The sequence below is a fragment of the Eurosta solidaginis genome, chromosome 4, assembly GCF_040869045.1.
Source record: "Eurosta solidaginis isolate ZX-2024a chromosome 4, ASM4086904v1, whole genome shotgun sequence".
Taxonomy (NCBI): Eukaryota; Metazoa; Arthropoda; class Insecta; order Diptera; family Tephritidae; genus Eurosta; species Eurosta solidaginis.
In genome coordinates this window covers 80,534,568-80,559,197 of record NC_090322.1, presented here as the reverse complement: position 1 = coordinate 80,559,197, position 24,630 = coordinate 80,534,568, and the positions used below count along the sequence as shown (strand labels likewise).

General features: G+C 40.1%; 1 protein-coding gene and 1 long non-coding RNA gene across 3 annotated transcripts; one reads left to right on the top strand and one right to left on the bottom strand.

Annotated features, from left to right (window-relative positions):
• The first annotated feature begins 667 nt into the window (after positions 1–667).
• On the top strand, positions 668–3,673 carry LOC137250011 (uncharacterized). The gene is made up of 3 exons (XR_010952688.1): positions 668–744; positions 801–927; positions 3,352–3,673. It is a non-coding gene; the product is annotated as an uncharacterized lncRNA (long non-coding RNA).
• A 1,033-nt stretch (positions 3,674–4,706) lies between these two features.
• LOC137250009 (putative nuclease HARBI1) lies at positions 4,707–7,090 on the bottom strand. Of its 2 annotated transcripts, none has more exons than XM_067782186.1 (5): positions 6,724–7,090; positions 6,366–6,669; positions 6,201–6,304; positions 5,996–6,143; positions 4,707–5,948 (listed from the first exon to the last, which is right to left on the bottom strand). In XM_067782186.1, the coding sequence occupies exons 2-5, from the start codon at positions 6,388–6,390 to the stop codon at positions 5,710–5,712; spliced, it is 516 nt and encodes a 171-aa protein (XP_067638287.1). In that variant the 5' UTR covers positions 6,391–6,669; positions 6,724–7,090; the 3' UTR covers positions 4,707–5,709. The 2 variants fall into 2 exon arrangements, with proteins under 2 accessions (XP_067638287.1, XP_067638288.1); XM_067782187.1 differs by having other exon boundaries at positions 4,707–5,933.
• Positions 7,091–24,630: the final 17,540 nt, after the last annotated feature.

Below are 24,630 nucleotides of genomic sequence, written 5' to 3'. Positions count from 1 at the left end.
TCCACAACCTCAACAGCCAGGTTATCCTCTACAACAACCAGGTGCACCGGGTGGTTACATGGGTCAAATGATGCGACCAACACAACCTGGACAGGCGCCAATTTCCAGTCAGCCATACATGCCGGGTCAACCCCCAATACCCGGACTTCCTGGTTATAATGTATGCTAATAGAACTAATATATTTCAAATATTGCTGATGATTATTTTTTGGTATTATTTTCTTTAGCAGCCACCTGCACCTGGTCTGGTATATATCAACAGGCGCAACAGTATGATCAAGCCCAACGCCGTTTAGATCCCGATCAGATGCCAAATCCGACAAGCGTTATTATTGAAAATCAAAATAGAGCTGGTGGTGCTTTTATTACTAATTAACGGAGTTTATTATCACCATTGGTGACCACAAAATATGTGGTACAAGATCAGGATAACTCCTCGCCACGTTACGTTAAGTATTGATATTCGAAATTAATGTTTTGTTTGGAAATTACATTGATCTTTCTCGTTTGCAGGTCCTCTTTGTATTGCATGCCTGCAACAGCTGATTTATTAAAAACAACAGCTTTGTCCTTTACACTTACAATCTCACCAATGGCACGCACGGTTGAGGGTAAATATGAGCCACCCATTGTAAATTTTGGTGAATTGGGTCTAATAAGATGTAATCGTTTGCAAGGCTAAAATGCAATTTGTAGATGCTGGTCGTCGTTTCCAATGTCTAATGTGTAAATTAAAAACAGATGGTAAAAAAATCTTTCACTTTTACTTGGGTTCATTGATCCATATTTTTTCTCAACAGTGCCAACTGAATATCTCCAACATTTGGGCCACACCGGACAGTGTGTCGATAAATATGAACGTCCTGAACTTGTATTGGGTACATGAGTTTTTGTGTAAAAAATGTTTGGGTACCGATAGCTCTCAAGGTAAACCTCAACTCATATCCAACATCAATGCCTTGCATTCAATTGTGGACGCTGTACGCACTACATAGGGTTCGCGCAGTATGGACAAGCATATTGTTTATTCCAGTGGTAAGGCCACAATTTCAAATGGGGCAACCATTATGAGACTATTGGATATTGTGCATCCAGCCGTAAAACTCTAAAAGCATTAAAATTATGCATTATAAAATATGACATGGCGGTACATATAGAAGCGCCAATCAAAGGAACAACAACGTGCTTTATTGGAAAAATGCTCTGCCACAGCAATGTCCAAACTTATTCATCAACAAAAAGATTTCTTTTCTAAAATGGTTGTGGACGCTGTACTTTCCTTTGATGGACCCAAAGTCATACAAAAAATATAAAACCACATTATCAAATATAGAATTGGAATTGAAGGCTGAGCGTATACCAGAACAAGATTTGAAACGTACAATGAAAGCTTGTGGTGGTGCTGTTATGACTAAAGCTAATGATATTAATTCAAGTTGTTGTTGTTGTAGCGATAAGGTTGCTCCCCGAAGTCTTTGGGGAGTGTTATCGATGTGATGGTCCGTTGCCGGATACAGATTCGGTACGCTCCGGTACAATAGCACCATTAAGGTGCTAGCCCGACCATCTCCGGAACAATTTATGTGGCCATATTAAACCTTCAGGTCATTCCCTCCCTCCCCACCTCCAAGTTCCATGAGGAGCTTGGGGTCGCCAGAGCGTCGTCTGTTAGTGAGACAGGATTCGCCGCGGATAGGTGAGGTTGGCAATTGGGTTTGGAGAAGCTATATATTGCGCTGGCAACCTGAAGGGTTGCGCTACACAGCCCCTTGAATCTGGTAGTCGCCTCTTACGACTGGCATACCTACCGCGGGTATATTCTGATCCCCTAACCCGCTGGGGGAATTAATTCAAGTGTTTTGAATCAATGTGATTCCTTTGAAAAACGTCAAGTTGGTGGTTAACGATTCAACTTTTTCCAAGGTTTGATAGTGATTTTGACATTGATTCTATTTTCATAGTTTATAACTATTTAAAGGTTGGCTTAATGCTAGAACATGTAGATTGATTTTTGGAAGAAACTGAGCTTCGTTAAATGATGCTATAATGATTGTGCGGCGTACAATTAAACATGATTCTGTTGCTGCTGGTAAGTCAAAATACGCATTGAAAAAAACGTTTGTGTCCAACTCCGGAAGAAAAAACTATAAAATTTGTGTCAGTGAAATGATAATTATTGCTTTTGGTTGTTAATTTTGAGGCATCGTCTTCGAGTGCCTTATGATCGTATATGCCGTTCCTTTGCCAAATTCCTGTAAGGCGTTAAACTGATCAGTAACGTCGCCGTGGACTCGTTCAGTATAATGTAGCTCAGCTATATCACAAAACAAAGAAAACATGTTTGTACACCAAAGTAAAGGAGGGAATCAACGGCTTGATAAGCGACAAAGCTTTATAGGTTCAGAGCTTCCGCAACCCAATTGTCAACCTCATATACGCGAGAGGAATGCCGTAACAAATATGAATGTATCACACACATATTTAGCAGGTGAGGCTCTGGCGACCCCAAGTTCCTCCTGAAACTAGGGAGTGGGGGCGGAATGGCTTAGAAGATTTAATGTGATCATATTAATCGTTTCCGAGATGGTCGGGCTAGTACCTTAATGGTGCGTTGTTACCAAAAAGTACCAAATAGACTTTTACCATTTACAACACTCCCCAAAACCTTCGGGGAGGGTGTTGTTGTTGTTCAGGTGAAGTAAAAGGTGGTAGGATATTCTTGACTGTAATCAAATTATCTTTACGCAGGAGAGCCACATGTAGAAAGTAAGAAATACAAATACAATTGCCGCTGCATGCTCACCAAAATGTAGATCCTGATGGAACGTCTCACCCTAGATTTTTAGGGTGCAAGACAGTCGGTAGCGTACTGATATATGGTCGACATTTGGCGCGTACATGTTGTAAATAACCTCGCCGATGATTTGGTCGATGACAATGTCAGGTTTTGCGAGGCGACAAAACTGGAGAGAACGAGGAGATAGCTGTTTATTTTATTACAAAGCTTATCGATGTAGGAAACAATACTATAGGCGTAGGAAACAATAGTGACTCCTTCTGGTGGTGAAGATAGCTATTGATATGTAGAAGTTAAACAGAAGTAGGGATAGGACACCGGTTTGAATATAAGTTGATGTTATTGCATAAAGAGCGTTGAGATTTTTAATATCTTACGAGGTACCTTTGTACATGTTTCTGAGAATGAAGAATGAGACCTATTCAAACTCAATTTTCGCCGGGACAAAGCCGTTGAGACTTTACTATACTTTAACATACAATACTGTAACCCTTTTTAGCTCAACTCTCATTTTTTATTTTATTAAATTTTATAAAATGTTTCTTCCTCTACAGTTCAGCATATCTTTTGCCAACACAGGTTCGCGATGTGTTTGCGCAGGACCGTGCCTTCGCTACTTTATAATGAATTTCAATTCCCACCAATGCCTATAGCAGCGCGCGATTGACCAAGAAAACGATTCCACGACACCTTTGAGTATTCTTGATCTGAAAATTAATATGCAACGAATTTGTACAACAAACGAATAACACACACTGAAATAGTCTTGATTAAAAAGTATCTAAGAATCTAGTAATTCTAAATTTTTCCTACGTTCCTATTCTAAGCTTTTTATGCTCTAATTAAAAAAATATGCAACAGTCGCATAAAGTTTGCAAAGATTTTTATAGCAATTCAATTGCAACGAATTTGTCAATAATTTTTAACCAAACCTTATAAACAAGATGTATAACAAAAACATATTTTGAATATAAATATTTGCTAATAAATTTAACTGACAGTACTAATACCATCAACTAAGTGGTCCTTATAAATATTGTAATCACATAATTCAAAACAAAAAAAGAAAATTGCATATAGTACCCTCAATGTAAAATTATTCCACTGAGTGTATATATCGCATTCTAAACTAAAAAATGTCAAAACTTAACAAAATTTTAAATCGGTATTTAAGTGTAAATCGATTCATGAAAGCATCGTGAAATAACTTATGTTTTTTTGGTAGTTAACGTTATCGTTTAGCCTGGTTTTGTTAAGAATTTTTTTATTTTTGTGGTATAAATCAACATTCAACACAAAGTTACTTTGATTATGAGTTGCAACACTTTTTGGTTTAGGTTGCGATTTGTAAAATTACATATTTTTCTACACAGTTCTAAAATGTAAAGGAAAAAAATTTATATTTGTCTATTAATTAAATTCTTAACAAAATATTGTTATATTAATGATATAGAGAAGCGCCAACACGAATACAAGTGGTTTCAAACCACTGGTAGGCAATTCACCACTTTAACACTCAGAAAAAATGTTAAATTGTTCATTTTATGTAAAAAAAAATGTTGAAAGTTGCAATTGAAGTTCTGAAAGCTCGGGAGTTTCAATTGAAGTTCAAAAAATTACAATTGAAGTTAAAAATTTTCAATAGAAGTTCAGTATTATAATTGAAGCTTAGGAATTTCAACTGCAGTTCAGAAAATTACAACTGAAATTCAGAAAATTACAATTTAAGATCAATTATAATTTTCTGAATTACAAACAGAAATTCTGAACTTCAATTTTAATTTTCTGAACTACAAATAGAAATACTGAGCTTGAATTTAAATTTTCTGAATTTGAATTGAAATTTTTGAACGTCAATTGAAACTTTCTGAACTAAAATAAAAAAGGTATAGCATTAAAATTGGCGAATTACAAGTCAACTTACTCAAATTTTGAATTGCCTACTCGCGATTTGATTGGTTAGCATTATTAGCAGACATTGCATGACCCTTAGTAACATCTGTTAAAAAACATGTATTTTGCCCACTCACACCATTTGACTGTACGAATGGCGAAGTGCCGTTGACATTGCAAAAAACAGGTGATAACATTGTAGGTATAGGGTAAACAGAAGATGTAAAAGACAACGGCAAAGACGAAAGCGCAGCTGTTGCAGACCCGTGGTTATTGTTGTTTGTATTTTCCCGCACACTAACACAAGATGGACTAACGGCACTATGTAAGAATTGTAAGCTTTGGCATTGTTAATGTTATCACTGTTAAAGTTTTGAGGTTGCTTACCTGATTTGATAAGCGATTTCAGCCCATCAACTTCCTTCATCAAATCCTCGAGTTTAGAGCTGAACAGATCTTTTAAAAAATCTATGTCAAGCTTTTGCGAAGCAGCAATAGAGTCTAAAGAAGATATAAAGCGCTCAGGCAAGTTAACACACCCTTGACATAAGTATACGATGTTACGATTAAGCTTAAATAATTTCACATCATATTCTGAAATCTGGCCATCACAACAGTCTCTATGAAATCTTTTTTGGCAAAAACCCGAACATGGCACAACAAGTGAGTCATTTCTCGCAAAGGCTTTATTGCACTTAGCACAAAAGTCATCCATTTAAGAAAAAATTTTAAAGAAAATCACGGAGCAAACGAAACACGTCTATACGCGACGAAAGCCGAATCATTTCAACATACATACTTAGGACTTAGTAAAAACAATTAAATGAATTCATTTGCTTTTACAAATTGTTTTTTCTTAATGTTTATGTGGAATTAACTAGAGAGTGTTTTATTCGGTCTCTTATTGTTTGACCAATTGTGGTAAGATGATTGGCTTCGCCTGGGTCAACATCGCTAATTTTGTCTGATTCATATTTTCGTATGTTGTAATCAATTTTGAACTGTATGCAGATATTATGTTAAGCTGAACACACATTGGCAAATCGTGCCACGTTTGTAGGATGGTATCTTCCCCTATTGCCATACCCTAAAATTCTCCAACGTCCTTTAAAAATACCAATCGTTCTTTCGATGATACATCTTGCTTTTGAGTGTACATCATTAAATGTGGATTCACTGGAGCCATCGGCGGGGTTTCGGTAAGGCGTTATGCACCACGGCTCCATTGGATAGCCAGAATCACCTGTTGAAAAGAAAACTGTCATTATAATAGTAGTATTAACCACAAAGCATACACTGTCGTACATAAAACCCACGCATTGCTCCGCCTATTAACTACAAACCGCTCTTGCAATAATCGTCGTTGATCTGAATGCCTCCAAACTAAGGAATCATGAGCCGCACGACCGTACTGACAGTTAATTGCCAAAACTTTATAGGTGTGATCGCACATCTGCCAAAATATTTATATAGTTAGTATAAAGAATAAAGAAAATGAGCAACAACTCACGATCATGGCGTTCACACTATGGTATCCTTTCTTATTAAAGTACATATGCTCATCCACAGATGGTCTTTGCAAGCCGATGTATGTGCCATCAATGCAACCGATGACTGTAAAATAGATATTCAATTAAAAACCTTATTTTATAAATGTAATTGAACGTTTGCCTACCTCCAGGTATTTTGTATTTATCCATAAACCATTGCTTGCATTTCGAAGTTTCGTTTCGTTCGGACACAACTTGCTCTCCATTTCGAGAATAACGTGGGATGTTTTCTTTGACACAGTCCTCTGGCACATTCCAACCAAATAATCACTGCCGACACAATGCTGATACCCGCCACTTCCTAGAAGAGAAAGTGTGGCAGCTAGTTGTACAACTGGAGGCACCACTTTTGCATCCGACTGCTTCAAATTTAAGGCATGAAGTACAAACTGGCAAGCCTCTTTAGATAATCTAAATCGTTTCAGGAATCTGCAAAACACAAATTTTTGTATACTTGTAAAACTTTATTTGTCATATACTTACGCAGTTTGTGGTAAAGCTAGAGGATCACTTTTATCTCTAAGTAGCCTCCATGCTACTGTTTCATCTTCCCCACTATAGCTTGAAATTATGTAGAATAGTAAGGGCACATCCATTTTGAAATTTCGTTTGTTTATTAAATTTTTTAAATATTTTGACATTTCTACATCTAATGTGACATAAAAATAAAAACCACAGTGATGTGGACCTTAAAATCTATTGTGAACTGAGAATGAATTACGATACGATAGCTTTCGTATGTGGTAATGCCATTCGACCCATACGTCTGACGTGTCACGTAATTTTTTTTTCGTATAGTTTTCGATCCGTGATCGTATGTGGCGAATCGGGCCCAGCTCTTTCGACTACAGTCGAATATCGAATCGGGCCTATGTTTGAAATTTCGATTATTTACCTTACAAGACACGCACAAATCACTCATAGGAGATCACGCATTCACGAGTTCAAAATTGCTTCGTTCTGCGCATCTACGTCAGAGTTGACTGCTTGAGCGAATGAAAGAAAGAGAGAAAAAAACAAGAGTTAAAGGAAACTGACGTATAAATTGCTATAAAAAACAGCTGATCTTTTGTTTACATGCGCTTCCATGTATTCGCCAGCACCTCCAGCAACGACACCGCCAGGGCAATGTGTACCTGATGGTCCCAATCAGATGACTATAAATAGCACAATTATACATGGCTTACCTCATATGCCACCACCAAAACAAGCAGTATACGCAAACATATATTTTTAAGTATTTTTCTGTCTAATAAATTTTTTTATTTTTCTAGACTGGTCCTCCTCAAACTGGTCAGCTACACCACCAACATCAATTGCAGGCGGTGTTATATCTCCATACCAGCAAACAGGTGAACAGCAAAAGCCACCGCAACTGGGTCCAATGCCACGATAGTCTGGTCTAATGCAGTCGCAATACGGTCCACCTCAATACCCTATGCACCAGATTTGGTGGCCATAAGCAACATGGTCCTCCAGGTATGCCGCCCGCATCTACTGGACCAGGTCGGGTTATGCAATGCCACGACAGCAGCAGCAACAACCTCCCCAGCCTGGCTATCTGCCAATGCCACAACAGCCGGGCTATCCACCACAACCTGGTCCACATGGTTTTCCTCCACAACCTCAACAGCCAGGTTACCCTCTATGTCATTGCACGATACGAAACAAGATGGCATCACTGCAACTTAACGGAAGACCAAGCAAAACTGTACGCCATATAAGCGGAAATTCTCAGTACATTATAGTCAGTGCAGCGGGCAAGGCACCAATTTTTAAACACACCCCGCCCAGCCACACAGCCATACAAACACAACGTTAACCACAGCGTCAAGCAAAAACACAATAACAAGTGAATTGTATTTTTAATACTTGTGCTCAATCTCTAATAAATACATGTTTTATAATCTTCTCCTGAACGTAAATTTATTTTCAAAAAATATGTTCAAACCATCGCGTTACAATCTAACATCTAGAAAATTAATTATATATCTGACCGAAAACGACAAGCTACTAGACAACTGCTGACAATTACTTCAAGGAGAACAAGCATTATCCAGAAGGAGTGCTTTTTCACTCAGTATTGTATTATATTTATTACAACTCGGCCTTAACCTGACAATCAATCGACTGCGATTGACTCAGGCGATAAATCCTTGTTCTCCCCCAAATACTCATAGTCAGTACATTCACTATCATTACATTAGAAATTAATAAATTTGTCTTCTTTACTTATATAGCTGTTGCCTTCCTCTCTCAGATTCTCACCACATGGATTGGACTGTATCTAACGTCGAAGACTGCTGGAGTCAATGACACTGTTATAAGGAATCTGAGTGACCTGGCAATTCTCTATATCAGTCACCACGTAACGGTCGTGTCCTAATTTCTTCTGAATGACATACGGACCCTTATACTTAGGGATGAGTTTCTTGTTCTTACCTACAGTATTGTCTACATTCTTAATTACAACAAATTCGCCAGCTTCAAATTTACGAGCAGGTTTATGTGTTCGGTCGAAATAACGCTCGTTTCTTTTTTGGGACTACTGAATAGCTTTGTCCGCCAGCTCTCTGATTCCAGTCAAGCTTATATTTTCAGCGATATAATTTTCACGAAGGTATTCAGTTAGCTCATCCTCAATGGTTCCCCGCTGCTCCACCCCGAACAACAATTTACTGGGAGTCTGTTTAGTGCTACTGTGAACTGTGTTGTTTATAGCAAACTCAACATCAACAAGTCTTTTCTTCCAATCAGTATGGTCAATAGGATCAGACAGTTTTGCTAATACACTCTTCAAGATTCGATTTACTCGTTATACTTGCCCATTTGATTGTGGAGATGATACTGCGTTTAATACGTGTTTAATGTTATGTCGAATGCAAAACTCCTCAAATTCAGCTGATGTGAAACAAGACCCTCTATCACTTATAATTCGTCGAGGGCGACTGTAATCTGTAAAATACCTGCGTAATGCACATATTGCCTCTTTTGTACTAGTGTTTACACCATATAATTTAACAATGCCTGTGCTTTGATCTGACTGTATCTAAGGCATCAAAATGATCAATACGGAGAGTATCCCATGGTTCGGGTTTTTTCTGAATACTATACAGACACCTCTCATTGCTCCTAGATTGGCCTGAATAATAAATGCACTTCAAACAATTTGCCAGAAATATTTTGATTTTCCTTCTCATACCAGGGAACCAATAATGCTTCTTAATTTGATCGAAGCATTTGTCTACCGTTAAGTGTCCATAAGTCTCGTGTACTAGTGGAATTAAATTGTTCTCCATATCTCTAGGTGCGAAAAGCTGTCGCTTACCGTTCTCCACATGGAACACCAGTCAATTCTCCATATCAAATCCCTCCACCTCAGCCTCTTCCAACCTTTTCTTTAGCTCTTTTATCACTGGATCCCTTATTTGAGCTATTTGAAGGTTCACATCTACTTCACTTTCTTTAACTGCAGCTACACATGTCGACCTGCTCAAAGCGTCCACATGTGCCATTTGTTCTCCTGACCGATACCTAATCTTAAAATCAAACTCTTCCAAAGATAGCGTCCACCGAGCAATCCTTGGATACATTTTTTTATTGAGCGCTAATACTAATGAATTACTATCTGTTACAATAGTAAAATGAATTCCATGAAGAAAGACTCTAAATCGTTCAAAGGCTCTAACTATCGCCAACGTCTCTAGCTCAAAACTATGATAGCGTGATTTAACATCGGTGGTGCTTCTTGAAAAATACGCTATCGGATGAAACTTTTGATCAGTCTGCCTCTGAAGCAAGACAGCCCCATATCCACACGCACTAGCGTCTGTGTGCAACTCGGTTTCACGATTCGGGTCGAAAAGACTTAAAACAGGTGATTCTGCCAGTCGATTCCTTAAAGTCTGGAATGCCTCCTTACATTCAGTTGTCCACTCAAATTTGATATTTTTACCTAACAATCGTCCGAACGGCTTAGCAATTCGTGAAAAATTTGGTATAAATCTCCTAAAATATGAAAACAACCCAAGACACCGTTGTATTTCTTTTGCAGTGCATGGTTCCTTATAGCATCTAATAGCTTCCACCTGCCTCTGACTGGGTCATATTCCCTTAATAATTACTCTGTAACCTAGATATTCCAGCTATTGGTATGCAAACTTACATTTATTAAAATTTAATTTCAACCCGGCTTCAGCAATGAGCTTCAGAACACGCCCCAATACTTCGACATGCTCTTCGATGGTCTCTGTAGCAACTAGAATATCATCTAAATAAACCACCACCATAGATTAATGGATTTGCAACTCTTTGTTTCGAGAGAGCGCTGTCAAAATGCACATTTTTTATAACATTTATCAATGATGCCACTCCAAACAAAAATAAATAGATCTGAAAATGGGGATTTTTGACATACATTTCGGCGATTATAGTTTCAATCATTTAATAAAATGATAGTCGTAAAATATTTATTTCCTTAAAGTTATTTTACAATAATACGACTAGTTAGAGTTAAATATAAACAAATCTAAGTAAAATTTACATTTCGATTAAATTAATTAGTCAAATATTGTAACGCATTTAACTCGCAGTGAAAACCATATATTCTTTTGAAATTTCAGTAAATCGGACCTATGATATAATAGTTAACATTATTTAATGGATAGGGCTTATCCTACATGTCTGGCGTTCCAGGTTCTGTGATCAAAATGGACTGGTTGCATCGGGAGTTCATATTTACAAAACCTATTTTTAGTGATAACTTTTGAATGGAAAATAATATTTACCCTCCGCCTTCGAACTAATAATAGTTACACTAAAACAAGTATTTTAATAATTTTTTCCATAATTTTTGAACGCTATTCTACAGTTGTAGGTAAAACTAAGGTTTACCAAAATTTTTGGCACGTTTTTCGTTTTGGTTGGCACATTTTTTGTTCTGGCACCCGCTTCAGCTGGCGCGAGGGATTTATCTGTGATTGTTGCCAGCAACAACTAGAAGATAAATCCCTCGTGAGAGCGAAAATATGAGAGCGTAAGCAAAAGATTCGTATCAATCTAATCTATGCCACCACTTCTCCATGACTAATGAATGGCTTCAGTACTTGATTTACCAGTCTTTGAAAAACAGCGGGAGCATTGGTCAGTCCAAACGGTACAAAGTTGTATTCATACTGACCCATTGGGGTTACGAAAGCTGTAAAAGGTATTGAGTTTACATGCATTGGAATTTGATGATACCCATTCCGCAAATCTAATGTACTAAAATATTTTTTCCCCGATACATATGTTAAACAATCCTCTATTAAAGGTAAATGGAATCTATCTTTTATAGTGATCTTATTTAATTCTCAATAGTCTACACACATACGCAACTTACCATCCCTTTTCCGAACTAGAACTATTGGCGACGCATACGGAGACTCGCTGGGTTTTATAATTCCTTGAGATAATAAACTATCGATTATTTCCTGTACCTCATTTTTTTCTTTAAATGATAATCTGCGCGGAACGCTATACACAGGAGTGTCATTTTTTAATGCAATCTTCATAAAATACCTATCCACCCGTTTACCTTTCTCCAGTTCACGTATTCTTTTAAAATTATCTTTTCCACTTCATCAGCATCTGCCTCAGTCAACTGATTACTAATGTTAAATAGTTTAGTATGCGTCTTTCCCTTTGTCACAACATCAACCTCAATCGAGGCAACTCCATTCCAACTTTAACTGGCTGGTTTTCCTCGCTGGATACAGCTTTTACCAAAGTAGTGTCCGAGTTTTTATATATTTGAAACAATTTCAGTGCACTGATATCGCTAACTGAAAGTTTATATGATTGCATTTTACTTCGCAACGAAAATAATTTATTTTTATTATATTTAATATTCAGTGTTTTATATATTCGGCTTAGAAGATCCCGTCTGAATAGCCAAGGCACTATAGCTTGGTCATCAGGTAAAATCAAAAAATTGTGATCAAATCCCGTATCATTAAATAAAACCTTACATTTCACAAATCCAAATGTATTTAACCGCCTGTTTCCAATTCCCCGATATTCTGTTGCCTCCTTTTTGTCTTTAACAACAAAATGCACACATGACCTCCGCACAAAGCTAATCGGACTGCCGGTATCAAAAAGAATGTAACGTTTAATTGGTACAGTGCACTTATCTTGCAAATAAAAGGCAACACTCACCCAATTTTTTGCAGTTAACTCCTCTACCACGCTACGTACTAAACGATCTTCTACATCTTCCTCCAATTTTTCTACTGGTTCAACTGCTGCTGCCACGACGCCAATCCTTTTCTTCTTTGGGCATTGAAATCTAGTGTGGCCCACCTCATTACAAACAAAACAAGCACTTGGGTTGCGTTTGGGCTCAGAGCAAGCACTTTGATAATGCCCATATGCAAAACAATTATAACACCGCACTTTCTCCTGCTTTACTGCACTGCTTTGAGTACCGCAAACAACTGCATCCTTTTGTTTGCTGCCCGTTACCGCTACATTAAATGGCTGTAGTTTAATTCGTTTCCTTTTCTCATAGCGCTCCATTTACATTTTAAGTTCGGCTAAAGAGGTAGCCCCTTACAGCATCGACACTTGCACTGATTTATCGTGAAGACCATCAATTATTATGTCGATTAACTCTAGCTCCGGAATATTTGCTCGGCTTGCGATAAGCTGCACCTCGACGATGTACTGTCGTGGAGTTTCGTTGACTTTTATTGTTCGCGCTCTCAACTGGGCCAATACGTCTTGCATTGAAAATGCTCTTTTATATTCTTTAAGGAATGCATACTTCAGCTCACCATATGTCCGTACTATTATAATGAATATAAAGCGTTTCGCCTGTTCAGTTATTAACTGCTGCGCCGCCACCAGCTTATCTCGTTCAATGTAGTTGTATGCCTCAAACACGTTCTCCAAGTCGTTAATCCATTTGGGTACATCTTGAAATTCAGAACCATCGAATTTGGCAACCATAGCATCAATCACGGCAAGATCTATGCGCTTTTCATTGCCTAAGCTCAATTCCTGCTGCAACATATGTAACTCACGTCGTTTGCGCGCAATGGTTAGTTGTCGATTCAAAAGTTCTTCTACTTCGTCTGCCTCTCGTAGGCGCTGACGGATAACGGATTGTGTTCCGAGCTCTAAAACTTGCTTATTTGAAAATAACTGTGGTACAACTGGCTGCTGTAGGTCGCCTGATTGCTGCAATTCCCATGGAAGCTGTTGCAAATCTGCTGACAGTTGTACGACTTCTGACTGCTGTGAAGTTGTTGACTGCTGTGAAGTTGCTGACTGCAGCGGTTATGCTGGCTGCTGCGGGGCATCTAGCTGCTGTAGTGGAGTACCACGATGTATATTTTCATAAAGTGCACGCAATTGTACTAAGGTGGTTTCTTTATCAAATGCGACGCCTAATTCTGATAGTGCAGTCATTATCTGGTTTCGCGTCATACGGTTCATTTTCCTCCGATTTCTTAATTAATTGTAAGCTGCTAGTTCTGTCAGATTGTGTGGGCGAATTTTATTTCCAACCCCACACCTGAAAATATAATCTTCTCCTGAACGTAAATTTATTTTCAAGAAATATGTTCAAACAATCGCGTTACAATCTAACATCAAGAAAATTAATTATATATCTGACCGAAAACGACAAGCTACTAGACAACTGCTGATAATTACTTCAAGGAGAACAAGCATTATCCAGAAGGAGTGCTTTTTCACTCAGTATTGTATTATATTTATTACAGTTTTAATGTTTAAATTTAAATCATTCGTTCGCCGCCGACATAAAAGTTTTCAAAATTGCCTTGCAGCCCGCTGCCATTTTGTGATTTCGTCTTGTCTTTTTCGTCATCGTCTTGTTAACATACTTGTGATTGCGCGCTTGCAAATTTAATTTTGTCATTTACAAATAAATCATAAATAAATAACAAATGGGAATATCTTTCCTACATATTGCTGTTTATTTATTTGTGTGGTTAACAAATATATTGTATTGCAAAAAGTATATGAACTTTGTCGAAGATTTGATTAGAAGATCACCGTACGGACGGTAATATCAGAAGATATTAGGAACAGCTACATATGTATGTACATAAAATATTGGTAAGTATTGCATTTTTTTGGTTGTCGAAAAATTTACAAGTGCCCAAGCATATGTAAGGCAGAGTAAGCGAAAAAACAATCAGCAAGTTCAAGTCAGAGTAAGCGGACAAACAATCCTTGCACGCAAGCTTATGCTTATTATTTTAATATTTCATCGAATACTTTGCATCATATTTTAAACTATTTCTGTGGTCTTTTATTCTGAAAATCGTATAAGTTTTGCCATAAAACGATGAACACCAGATATAGAAATAGAAATACTAGTGCAAGTGAGCATGAGGAAAGCCATTCCGACTCTGATGCAGATGCCACCACCGTAAATATTGGAGCGCATAGCTCTGCAACACAACCGCAAGCAAACATTGGTGGTGACGCGATAGCATCTTTGGTAGCCAGTATCGCAGCCCTAAATGCCAGTGTACAGGGGCTACGGAGCGAAATAAATAATAGCCAATCTGAGGTCCAACAGTTACGGGCGCGAATGGAATTAAATATCTGTTGTGTTTCTACCATTTAGAATTCAATTCACACTTTATTAAGTTAACTAATTAAAATAATTATAAAAAATGGTAAATATAAAGGTTATGATACAAAAGATGTGCAAAACGCGTTCTCGACCAACATTCTTTCAACTGTCAAAAGCGTTCAGTGTTCATGTGTGTATATGATAGTATGATAACTTGCAGGGTTGTATTTGTATCAAACACCTCCCCTGTTGAGTGATGATTCCCTCCTAAGAGGCTTCTCAGTTCGGTGAGTATCTCTGCACAGGTTTACGTAGACGGCCGGTCCTTCTAGGTGTTACGCCTGAGAGTGAATCGACCTCAGTAGAGGGTGTATGTAGTGGTTGCCTTTGCCTTTCTGTTGCATTCACTGCATTTTCGTTAGAATCCGTTGCACCACCATCTTTATGTGGTTCGTCCTCGTATAACCCAAATGCTTCCGCTAGTGAGCACTTATTTGTCGACACTTCTGAAGGTATATCTTCATTTCCCCGTTTGCGGATTTGGTTTGCATGTGCACGGATAACTCTTCCGTTGCTCAATCTCAAGTTGTACATGACCGCCCCAACTCTTTCTATGATTTGGGCGGGCTTCCAGTCAAACTTGTTATGATGATGTATAGTGACGTAAACCGGTTGCTGTGGTACAAAATCAGAATGTTTAGCACCATGTTTCTTATTAAATTGCTTTTGCATATTTTGTTTTTGTATGCTTGTTTGCGGTCCAGCTTGTTTGGAATTGCTGGGCAATATCAGGTTTAATGGAATTCGCATGTTACGACCGAATAAAGCCTCAGCTGGTGATGTCTGGTTTGGTGTGTTTTTGTTCGGGGTCGATCGGTAAAGCTGGAGAAATTGTTGTAAATTTTGGACTGTATTTCACTCTCCTTTTAATTTCTTTAACGCTCTTTTAAAAGTGTCCACGAATCGCTCCGCTTGTCCGTTGGACATAGGATAATACGGGCTGGATCGAAGATGTTCGATTCCATTTGTTTCTAGGAATCTTTCAAATTGCGTGCTTACAAATTGCGATCCGTTGTCCGAAACGATGCATTTTGGTATGCCCAGTCTGCAGAAAGCTTCATTCAGAATTTCGATTGTTTTGGTGCTAGAAATGCTTGTTTTTTGAATTATCTCAGGCCACTTTGAGTACGCGTCTACAATGATAAGAAGGTAGTTATTATCTAATGGACCTGCGTAGTCAACATGTAGTCGTTCCCAAGCTTATGAAGGAGTATGCCATGCCTTTAGAAGTGTCTTAGTCGGTCGTTTTGCAGCTGATGCACACCTGCTACAGTTTCGTACCAGGGAGACAATATCATCATCGATATTGGGCCAGTACACAAAACTTCTCGCTACCGATTTTGTGCGTTCGATGCCTTTATGTATTTGTTTTAACACTCTCCTTCGCAGTTTTGCTGGTACGACTATACGGTTTCCAAACATGAGGCATCCTTCAACCACGCTGAGATTGTCTTTACGACAAAAAATTTTTTTTAATTCATCCGGGCCTTCTATAGTATTTGGCCAACCGTTGTTTACAAAATTCATGACTGTTTGTAGTGTTGAGTCTTTGAGCGACTCATAAGAAACCATTTTATGAGTAATGGGTAACTTTGCCATAGAATCTGAAAGTATTTGGCGAACTTCATTTTCCAGGCGGATTGAAGCTATGACATAATCTTCTGACGGTGTAATATTTTTATTCATTACCCGGGATAAAACATCTGCGTGGCCAAAGTTGTTTGTGGATACGTAGCTTATGTCGAAGTCATAAGCTAATAGTTTTATTGCCCATCGCTGCAATCTGTTCGCTTGATGTACAGCGATATCTTTTTTGTTACCGAAGATAGCCAGTAAAGGTTTGTGATCCGTCTGTAGGTTGTATTTGCGTCCAAAAATCATTTTATGGAATTTGGTGAGCGCAAAAACTATAGCGAGACCCTCTTTTTGACGCATGGCAATTGCCTTTACTGAACCATCGGGATACTCGTGTAAGATACATGCACCGAGGCCGTAGTTTGATGCGTCTGCCGCCACAATTATGTCCAGTTTTGGGTCAAAATGTTTCAACAAAAGATTCGAAGATAAAATACTTTTGAGTTTGTTAAAACAGTCGCGGTGTTTTTGTGTCCATACCCATTTAACGTTTGCTTTCAGTAGATTATCTAAAGGTCCTCGATAGGTACGTAAGTGCTTTATACATTTACCATAAAAATTGATTGCACCTAAAAATGATCGTAATTCCGATAAATTGTTTGGTTCGGGCATCTGTGTTATAGCTGATATGCGAGCTGCATCTGGCTATATGCCCTCTTAATTTATAATAACCCCAAGGTATTTTATTTGATTTGCATAGAATTTGCATTTATCGAATTTAAGTTTGAATACGAACTCTTGTACGCGTTTCAATACGTCGTGTAATTTTCTATCGTGATCGTCTTGACTTACACCTGCTACGAAAATGTCGTCGATGTATGCCGCTACTCCATTCAGTCCCGCTAACATTTTATCCATAATTTGCTGGAATATTGTCGGAAACGATTTAACACCGAATACCATTCGATTGTATCGAAAAAGTCCTAAATGCCTATTTATAGTGAGTAGATGTTTAGAATCATCGTCGACTTCAACTTGTAGAAATGCCTCTGAAAGATCGATGTGGCTGAAAACCTTCGCTTTAGCTAACCGTGCGAATAGATCATCCGGTAATGGTAGTGGATACTGATGCATTTCTAACGCGTTGTTAAGCCCTGTTGAAAAATCGCCGCATAATAGTACACTTCCATTTGCATTTGGTTACCACGATAGGCGCAGCCCAGTCTCAATTATTGACTGGTGTGATGACATTTATGTCTTGAAGCCGTTGGAGTTCCGCTTCAACTAGTCCTTGTATGGCGTAATCAACTGGCCGTTTAGGTCGAAAAATCGGTTGCTGGTTTGTCTTGATCGCCAGATGTGCTTTTGCTTTCGTACACAACCCAAGACTATCGTCGAAAACATATGGAAATAAATTTTTGAGATGTTTTATATTGTTATCGGTTTTAACACTTTCATCGATGACTTTATTGCAAAGTGAATTTATTGGCTCCTTGTCGAGCTCCAAATCGCAGAATTCTTTTGGCCTCGTTGTTCATTTTCGATCTTTTCACGGGCAAAATTGACTGCGCGCTGCTTCTTGAAAGACTATGCTTAAGTACTCCCTGTAGAAACCTCCGCCACTTTGAAATTTTTGTCATAGGGCTGAGTAGAACTGTTTATAACTCAAAAGCGCCTATTAACAGAGCCCTATCAGAAATTAATTGCTTCTCAAGTGTTTTGGTTAAACCCATAATGAAAATTAAGCATTTAAACTGATCCAATGTTAATTTGTTGAGCTGAAATTACTCGCATTCTTTATTTACTCTGCCTGCATACGTCGAAAAATCTATGTTCATGTCTTTCGTTAGCTGTAAGCGTTGGTATCGAATGTTGAACAAAGATTTCTGTAGACTAAACAATTTGGTAAGTGTTTCCACGGTTTCTTTGAAGGTTAGATTTCGTGGGTGTTTTGGCAAAATAAAATTAACGTATTTGGTATGTTCCGACGTGCTAAGTTTGCGCAAAAGTAGGCGGACTTTTGCTTTGTCATCGAGATTTGCTGCGTCAACTTCGAATAAATCTTCATATCGTGCATATCACATGTCGAACGTGAGGTTATCTTCGGGGTTGAAAGAAAATTCAGATATACTTGTGGACAGTGCCTCGATACGAAATTCTATAGAAGAGTTAAGTTAACTAATTACAATAATTATAAAAATTATAAGTATAAAGGTTATGATACAAAAGATGTTCAAAACGCGTTCTCGACCAACATTCTTTCAACTGTCAAAAGCGTTCAGTGTTCATGTGTGTATATGATAGTATGATATCTTGCAGGGTTGTATTTGTATCCAACTTTATCGCTAACGCAGCAATGTCTGAGGTGCAGCAGCCAGCTGCACAGTCGCCACACTCAGTACCAGATTTGCCTCTGCCTCTGGATTCAGCAGCCAGGCTTTATCCGTTGCAACATTTGACGGTAATCCCGAGGATTGGCCGTTATTTCTGGTAAATTTTAATGATACTACGGCAGAGTTTGGGTACAATAACAGGCAAAACCTCCTGCGGTTACAAAAGGCTCTGCAAGGTAATGCCAAACGCTCAGTTACATCGATGCTCATTAACCCTGGCGACGTGCCCAAAGTAATTAAGGAGTTAGAATTTAATTTCGGCCGCCAGGATTTGTTAATACGTGCAAAGCTACAAAAAGTGCAATAGTTTCCGGCCATTCATGACAACCGCCTAGATCATTTATTGGAATTTTCGAATCGAGTGCGCAACATATCAGCGTTTTTTTAAATCAGCAAAGTGTGAACACCATTCCATGAACCCAACTCTTTTGGATCAACTTATATCGAAGCTGCCATCGTCGAAGCAGTTCGAATGGAGCAAACACGCCGCCAACATTTCTCCATTTCCAACTGTGGAAACATTTTCCAATTGGTTGAGCGATCTAGCCAAGGTCGTGTCAATCATGCCTGGTGTAGCCGATAATTCGCTTCGCAATAGTCAGCCGTTTTCGTCATCGTGGCGCCAAAATACAAGCGCCAATCGTCAACCTACCTCGGGAAAAGGAGTAATGCGTCGTGTCTTGCACAGTAGTGAGGGGCAGCATAAGTGTCCATGCTGCAGCCAGGCCCATGTTATCACGAGTTGCCGTAAATTTAATTCACTAGACTGTGCAGGCAAGTGGTCTTTTGTAAAACAACAACGTATGTGTTTTGGTTGTCTTCAAAAGGGTCGTGGTTTGTCTGATTGTCACCCTCGCAAAGTGTGTGCCATAAATGGTTGGGCTCGTATGCACCATCAGTTATTACATCAAGATGATCAAACGCCACCAGAGCCCCCTTCTGATCGAGAGCACATTCTGAACTGTCGAAGCATTTACGAGTCTAGTCTTTTTAAAATATTGCCAGTCATTCTGTCAGGCCCGCATGGTAGTATAGAGATTTACGCCATGTGCGACGAGGGGTCCTCTGTGAAACTCATTGAAGATGAGGTCGCCACGAAATTGGGGTTGAGTGGTCGAGCCAATTCCTTAACCTTGCAATGGTATGGTAACAACCAAACAACCGAGCCTTCAAGAACTGTATCTTGCGATATCAGAGGGGTAAGCAGTCGACGGAGCTATCAGCTCAAAAAGTTACATACATACGATCAAATGACTGAATTTGCCTACACAGTCGTTCGACAAATCGATGGATCCACATATACAAACGCTGCCAGTGCATAACTACACCGACGTACAACCAGTCTTGCTACTTGGACTGGACAATTGCTACTTAAGCGTACCTAGCCAAACAGTCGCCGCCAGATACGACCAACCAGTTGCCGTCAATACAAAGTTAGGTTGGGTCGTGTACGGACCACTTCGCGAGGAGATGACAACCACTCCAAAGGTGTTACATATCCGTCACTCAGACGCTATGGGCCAGCTCAATAAATTAGTGGAGGAGTACTTTTCTGTTGAAAATTTTGGGGTCAGGCGTATCGCCTTAGAATCCGACGCAAATCAGCGTGCCAGAAAGGTTTTAGCAGAAACAACGAGAGATCTCGGTCAGGGGTGTATGAAGATGGCTTGCTTTGGCGTGAAGAGAGGGTCAATCTTCCGCCAAGCTATGCAATGGCCAAGCAACGGTTGCTCAATATTGAGTCACGCATGTTAAGAGATCTAGATTATGCCAGTCAGTACAAAATGGAAATGGAAAAATATTTCGAAAAGGGCTACGCAAAACTACAAACACCAGATGAAGCCGCCAGGGAAGGGCCAACGACTTGGTATCTCCCGCATTTTGGTGCAATTAACCCACATAAGCCACAAAAAACTGCATATTGTTTTCGACGCAGCCGCAACTACGAACGCCGTCTCTTTGAATTCAGTCTTACTAAAAGGTCCGGAGCAAGCTCAACCACTACAGGCTATAATCCACAAATTTCGCCAAGGAATAGTTGCCGTCGCTGGTGACACCCAGGAGATGTTTTCTCAAGTGCGAATCAGAGACGCCGATCAGGATGCACAGCGATTTCGATGGCGAGATGGAAATCAGAACGAGCCGATCCGTACATATAGAACGCAAAAAATTATTTTGGGAGCAATTTGCTCACCATGTTGTGCTGAGCATATTAAAAATACTAACGCCGTCAAGTTCCAGTCAACGATGCCCAGAGGTATGCGGCCAGTATTTGAAAGCACGTATGTCGACGATCTGATTATAAGTTGCAACAGCATCGAAGAAGCCGTCCATGTTACTAAACAAGCCATTGAAATTAACGCCGCGGCTGGCTTTAAACTACGCAATTTCGTTTCCAACAACAAATATGTCGAGCAAAATTTAAACAATGGTATTGCTGCCAGCAACGAGGTAATAAAGATGGAGCGTCACGCAACAATGGAGAAAGTACTAGGTATGTTTTGGAACACCGATAAGGACAGCCTAGAATTTAATTTCAAATTCCATAAAATTGCCCACGATGTTCTCGATGGTACACGATCGCTCACTAAGCGCGAGTTATTGGCCGTTGCCATGTCAATGTTCGATCCGTTTGGTCTTTTGGCGAACATAACAATAAACCTTAAGTTACTTGTGCAGTCGTTGTGGAAGTTGCGTGTACAATGGGACGAACCAATACCAAATCAGTTAGCAGAACAGTGGTCCAAATGGTGGAAAAACATACAGTCCGTGAAGCGTCTTTCAGTGCCACGATGTTACTCCATTATGTTGCCAGCAGCAGAAAACATACAGTTGAATATTTTTATTGACAGTTCCTGTGCGTATGCCGCTGTTGCATATCTACGCGTATACAAAAGCCATAAAGTTGGTGTTACGTTGGTGTGTGCAAAGTCAAGGTGTGCACCACAGAAGGGCATGACAATCCCGCGATTGGAGTTGCAAGCCGCAGTTTTGGGTTGCCGTCTCAAGGAGTCGCTCGAACGCTGCCATGATTTTCGAGCGCATAGTACAACATTTTGCAGCGATTCCAAAACCGTCATACTCTGGATTCGCTCTACAGATCGAAACTACAAACAGTTCGTCGTATTTCCTGTTACCGAAATTTTGAGTGTTACAACTGCAAATCGGTGGCGCTGGATTCCCACCGCCTTCAACCTAGCAGATGAAGCAACACGATCACGTACATCGTTCGAGTGTGAACCAAAATCAAGATGGTTCATGGGTCCTGAATTTATATATCAAGATAAGTCACATTGGCCTAAACAAATCGCAGAGTTGTCGTCTGATCATTGTGCCTTGGAAGAGTAGGCAAAACGAATCATGATGCTGTCAAATTTAGAGAAGAATCCCATATTTTTTTTACTAATTTTCGTCTTTTTTAAAGATTTCAGAACGGTCGCCTGGGTTTTTCGATTTCGCTATAATGCCAGAGCTGATACTCGTCGAAGAGCTTTCCGACGCCGAAAATGTAATCCTTCGAAGAGTTCAGTCCGAGTCTTTCGCTGAAGAGATCAACGCCATTGATAAAAATAAATGTCTGTCCAAATCCAGTGCGATATATCAACTCACCCCATTTTTAGATGTCGATGGTCTGCTCAAAGTCAATGGCAGAATCGACGCCGCATATTGCCTACCAGTCACAGCTAGACGCCCAGTTATTGCACCACATTATCATCATGTTACACGACTTATAATGAAACAATATCAATGCCGTGTACACCATCAAAACGATTCGCTTACCATAAATGAAATGAGACAAAGGTTTTGGGTAACTCGTGCGCGCGCATTACTCAAGTCGATCAAGACGGAGAAGTCCGAAGTGCATCTTCAACAACGCCGAACCCGCAACACCACTAATGGGTCAGATGCCGAGTGATCGACTTACGCCATATGTCCGCCCTTTTTCCTATTCTGGGGTTGATTACTGCGGTCCCTTTTTTGTAACCATAGGGCGAAGAAAAGAAAAACGATGGGTGGCACTATTCACCTGCTTAACTACGAGGGCCGTTCATTTAGAGGTAGCAGACGAGCTATCAACTGACGCATTTATTTTGTGCCTGCGAAATTTTGTAAACAGACGAGGGGTGCCAATTAAAATTCGGAGTGATAATGGCACAAATTTTGTTGGAGCGCAAAGGGAGTTGAAGCAAGAAGAACGTTTATTTGATTTCAATCGTATTGAGGGTGAGATGGCACAACGTAATATACAATGGGTTTCTAATTGTCCTGCGAACCCGTCTGCAGGCGGTTGCTGGGAGCGCCTCGTCAAGTGCGTCAAGCGTTTATTACAGCGTGTGTTACTACAAGAAGCACCGCGACTTGAAACCTTTCGGAGCGTTCTAATAGAGGCGGAGAATATCGTTAATAGTCGTCCATTGACAGAGTTGCCAATTACGCCACATGAAGGGACTAAGACCTACCTCCGTTTGCACCGTCTGCCAGCACAGAATATATAGGTTTGCGACATCCGCCCAATGCAGCTCCTGCCTTGGGTGGTGCCACTTTTCTAGATGTCCTGGTCTCCGCGACGGCAACCCTCCGACGGGTTTCATCGTGCCATGTTGCCAGGTCGCAAACCCAAATCATCCGGGTACCCCAATGCTTGCCCAAGGACGCCCAGTCCCAGGGCCACAACAGCAATTGCGTCCTGGCCTTCCACAACCCAGGCGTAGTCACCCGTCACTTACCCCCAGAGTGGCGGCGTCTCCCCTTATGCACTACAGAATTCTGTAGTTAAATTGTAATGGACTAACTGGGAAGATTACAGAGATAGTCGATTTCATGAGGCGGCACAACATCCGCATTGCTGCGATTCAAGAGACTAAACTCACAGCAAGATCTGCATTGCTGACCTGCTCTGGGTATAATATCCACAGGAAAGACCGCGATAGCGGAAATGGAGGCGGTCTCGCGTTTATCATACACCACTCTGTGCAATATTATATATTTGATCCTGGCATCGACCGCAGGGACAATGTCTTAGAACGTCAAGGCCTATCTGTCCGGTCAGGCGATGCAAACCTAGAAATCATCAACATCTACATCCCTCCTGCCACCTGTTGCCCCAGTGGATACCGCCCTAATATCAGGGCCTTACTCACTGGCAACAATCGCATTATCCTAGGCGATTTCAATGCCCATCATGATCTATGGCATTCAAACTTGCGGGCGGACAGTAGGGGTGAGATGTTGGCGGATCAAATAGAAGAAACGACGTTCTGCACAATAAACGGAGACGCCCCCGCACGTATGGTAGGAAGCTGTCACAGCTCGCCAGATATCTCAATCGTGAGCGCAGAACTCGTAAACTGCGTCAACTGGCAGCCGATGGTAACATTGGCATCCGACCACCTGCCCTTACTTATTTCGCTTGAGCGTACCGCCGACTTCATCGTCACTGAAAAACGCACTTTCATAAACTTCAAAAAAGGAAAGTGGGAAGAATATAAATCCTTTACAGACAACCGCTTTGCTGCCCTCCCTATACCGACTGATGCCCGCCAAGGGTAGCGTGCCTTCCGTAAGGTCATTGAATCCGCCTCGGCACATTTCATTCCCGTCGGGAGAATTCCCGAAATCCGGCCCTACATCCCGGCGGAGGCCGCAAATTTAGCGAGAGAACGTGACCTTATAAGACAGCTTGATCCAGGCGACCCCTAAATAAGGGATATAAACCAACGCATCAGATTGCTAGTGGATGAACACAAGCGGGCGAAATGGGAGGAGCACCTA